The sequence below is a fragment of the Zingiber officinale genome, chromosome 11A (assembly GCF_018446385.1).
Source record: "Zingiber officinale cultivar Zhangliang chromosome 11A, Zo_v1.1, whole genome shotgun sequence".
Lineage (NCBI taxonomy): Eukaryota > Viridiplantae > Streptophyta > Magnoliopsida > Zingiberales > Zingiberaceae > Zingiber > Zingiber officinale.
Window position 1 is genome coordinate 90,057,176 of NC_056006.1, and position 3,764 is coordinate 90,060,939.

The window sequence follows — 3,764 nt, forward strand, 5'->3', positions numbered from 1 at the left end:
CGCGGTGGCGTGAAACTGGATGCGACCTCAGCACGTAGGCCGGGATAAGACATCGGCACGCAGGCCTGTATATAATGATGGCACGGAAGCCGGAACATGATATCGGCACACAGGCCAAGATATTGCACACAACCCAAGATTTAACACAGGTCGGACGATGCAAAGACCGAAACATAGCCACGACTCAAGGGCCGAAACACAACCATGACACAGAGCCAGAACAACGATGGCGTGAGGGTCTGATCAGCGCTGAAAACATACGTCAACATGGATCAAATATCGAATCAGCGTAGGTGATGTATGACCGCGACGATCGAAGGCGCGATGGTGGGGGGATGGTTGCGGCTTAGAGCAGATTTTGCGGGACTGCTGGATACAATGGTGGTTCGGCAGTAGACATTGTCTCCGATGTCGGGCATGCGGAGAGGAGGAACTGCACTGGTCGTCGTGTAGAGAGGAGCCTCGGCGATGACCGTGGGAGGCGGTGCTTGGCGACAGCGTGCATGGCTACGGCTGGGCCGGAGGCGACGAGGGAGGCGATGCGATGGCAGAGGCGTGGAGAAGGCTGCTCAGAGGAGTTGCGACGAATCTGTCCAACGCCGGCGTCGCGAAGAGAAGGAGGAAGTGGAGAGGCGGTCATCGTGAGGAGAAGGAGAAGGAGCAATGGCAAGCGCCAGCGAAGAGCGAAGAGTGAGGAAGAGGGGAGGGGCAGTTGCCGGTCTGGCAGCGGCGACACGCGAGGAGGAGGAGAGGGGGATGACTCTGAGGCGGCTCTGGCGAGAGGAAGAGGGGCTGCTCTGAGGCAGCTCCGACGAGAGAAGAGGAGAGAGAGGGAGAACAGAGGGAGGATGGCTCCGAGGTGGCTCCGGCGAGAAGCGCTCGGAGGCGATGAGGTCGGTCCAATGGTGGCTTCGTCTTCCGGCATGTGATGGTGGCGTGGAGAGGAGAAAGGGGAGGAGGGGAAGTCGTCGCGCTTGCGTGAGGCCTCGTGAGTGAGAGTAAGGAGCGGTCGGCGTCGGACGTTGCCGACGTTGGAGGCCGCTGGAGTCGGAGACCGCAGAGGTGGCTCCTTCTCCCTGGTCTTTATAGCGGCGGAAAAACTCCCCCTACCCAACCCCCCCCCCCAAATCACTACAATGCCTCCTTTTCACCTTTAAAGCCCTACCCTGCGAAAAGACTGAAATGCCCTCCTTCCTCACCCTATTTTCTTCTCTACCTCTCAACCTATATCCACATCATATAGCTACGCGACCAATCAGTCAGGTGGGCCTATGATGCTAGGTACTCTGCTTATGTAGTACTTTGCCAATGTACAACCGGTTGGACGAGGATATCTTTAGGGAATAGCATTGTTAAAGAATCACAATAACCTATTAGAGAGTAACAACTATTCGTCAGAGAATATTCGTATATCATAACAGATGCATTCAATGGAACATTCTTCAAAGGTGATTATACATCTTCCATCAGTTGACAAAATATTCTCTTAATCGCCTCATTAATGGTGTAAGTTACAAAAGAGTTACGCATATATAGCAGAAAATTCCTCAGATAGTGATTGTACATCTTTCATGTTATACGTCTTCCTTTACTCGACAAATACTAACACTCTACATTTTCTGCCACCTCCTGATTACGGAGGTTATGAGATATGATATATAAGAGGAGGTTTCTCTCTGTTGACGAGATACGTTCTACACGCTTGATAGATTATTAAGCATCATTCCTTACTACGTTCACTCATTTCTATTGTAGTTCTTCTCTATTTTTCACCGGGTCATTTACTAACTTAAGTAAAATTTTCCATCCACTAATAAAATAAGTTAGAAAGCGCTTACGAAAAGTCATTTAAATTACCAACAGGCAGCTGAGATTCGAACCATCTTTTAATTGTCAATTTAAAAATCTAACCATTATACCATTATCGCGGCTACTGCAAACCACAGTCGATCATACAAGAGCATGGCACCGGTTGCATATTATTACAGAGGATGCTTCTCATCTGTTATTTACAGCTATCATTAATTCACGATAAACAACGATTTCAACGCAACGAATTAAACCGAGTCGATATACGACGAGTCGCTCTCTGCATCCAACCGGCCCGTCATTATTATCCCAACCTCAGCCACAACTTCTCCCATGTCCGGCCTCTTCTCCGGCGACCATTCGCAGCACCACAGAGCAAGCTTCAGCAACTTGATCATTCCATTGGACTCCCTCGTATTCTTCAGGATCTCGTTGTCGAACACCTCCGCCGTCCACTCCTCGCGCACTGCTCGGTTAACCCAATGGCAGAGATGGATGCCATGGATGCCGCCCATCTTAGAGTTCATCGAGATTCTTCCGGTCATCAGCTCGAGGAGGAGGCAACCGTAGCTCCACACGTCCGTCTTCTTCGACAGTACCATTTGATTCTGCTGGTGATCCGGCGACCTGTAGCACACCATCCTATGTACCGCAAGGGACGGGGACACCAGAGGCAGAAGCCCATAGTCACAAATCAGTGGCTTGTCATTCTCACCGAGAAGAACGTTTGATGTCTTCAAGTTTCCATGGGGAACAACGGCCGCCCCATTCATCTTCCTGTGCAGGAACTCCATTGCCTGGGCCACTCCATATGCTACTTTCAATCTCGAGGCCCAGGTGAATGGACTTCTGTCGGCGCTTCTTCCTATTCAATTGAATTGCAACAAATTTTTAAATCAACTCTGAATAAATCTAAGAGAAATGGCATGCCAATGGTGTTCTCAGTTCTAATCTCACCGTGGATGCGATAGAATAGGTTGCCATTGCTCGCGTAGTTGGAGATCATCAGCTTCTCAGTAGCGGAATAGTAGTAACCAAGCAGAGGTAGTAGATTTGGATGCTCCATGGAAGATAGAAATCTCATATACTTCATGAACTCTTCCATGGTTACTGGTCCAAGGTCCCTTAGTCTCTTCACCACCACCGTCTTGTCGTTCTCCAGCTTCGTCTTGTAGCAGCTTCCGAATCCTCCCTTTCCCAACCCCTCTGCCGACCCTTGAAAGAGATCGGTGAGATTGAAATCGCCCATACCTTTGGTGAACGTTATCTTCCCTGGCTCCTGAACTATCACCGCGTCCTTCTGGTCACTCTCGCCACTGCTTCTTGCATGATCACTAGCCCGGCAGAACTCGGCTTCCCCTTCCTCCACCACTTCGATGGACTTCTCCTTCACTTTCTCACGCTCTTGTAGATTCCAGCAGAATCGGTGGATACTCAAGAGCAAAATCATCAGAACGAGGATGAATATTACGAAGAATATTATGAACAGGTCGTTGAACTGGCCCTCTCCGGCCACGACATGGCCGAGCGCTAAGAGGAGCAGCAGGAGCAGTTGGGAACGCAAGAGAGTAGAGTGCATTGAGTGCTTTGGGAAGGTGGAATGTTGGGTGTTGAAAGAAAGAGATGGAGTCGTGGCATTGCTTATATAACAATCATCCAACGAATCTGGCATATGCTCCATAAATCATCAAACTCCAGCTTTGGTTCAGTTAAACAAGCGCAGGAATTTCTGAATTATCTATTCTTCAAGCTTGGAAAGATTATTTATCAGAGTAAAACAGGATTTGAAGGCCAGTGGATTTGGTAATATTCTTCTTGATTAAATCTGAATTGATGTCATTTAGAGAGTCTGTTGTAAATATCAGTCCTCGAACGTATCTAATACCTCGATTGTGACACGGCCAATTTTGTCCTTCGTTTGCATATGCTTGGCTGTGATTAATTAAAATTTGGTT

At 48.8% G+C, this 3,764-nt stretch overlaps 1 protein-coding gene across 1 annotated transcript; it reads right to left on the bottom strand.

The window, feature by feature from the left end:
- Positions 1-1,940: 1,940 nt before the first annotated feature.
- Positions 1,941-3,501, bottom strand: LOC122032586 (pollen receptor-like kinase 2). Its single transcript, XM_042591890.1, has 2 exons — positions 2,767-3,501; positions 1,941-2,674 (listed from the first exon to the last, which is right to left on the bottom strand). Exons 1-2 carry the CDS (start codon positions 3,488-3,490, stop codon positions 2,058-2,060), a joined length of 1,341 nt encoding a protein of 446 aa, XP_042447824.1. The 5' UTR covers positions 3,491-3,501; the 3' UTR covers positions 1,941-2,057.
- Between the last annotated feature and the right edge of the window lie 263 nt (positions 3,502-3,764).

What these genes read in the sequence shown, in the direction of transcription:
- LOC122032586 (XM_042591890.1), bottom strand. Translation starts at nt 3,490, where the DNA reads ATGGAGCATATGCCAGATTCGTTGGATGATTGTTATATAAGCAATGCC. An exon ending in CCTATTCTATCGCATCCACG is followed by an intron (nt 2,675 to 2,766) that starts GTGAGATTAGAA and finishes TCAATTGAATAG; the next exon opens with GAAGAAGCGCCGACAGAAGT.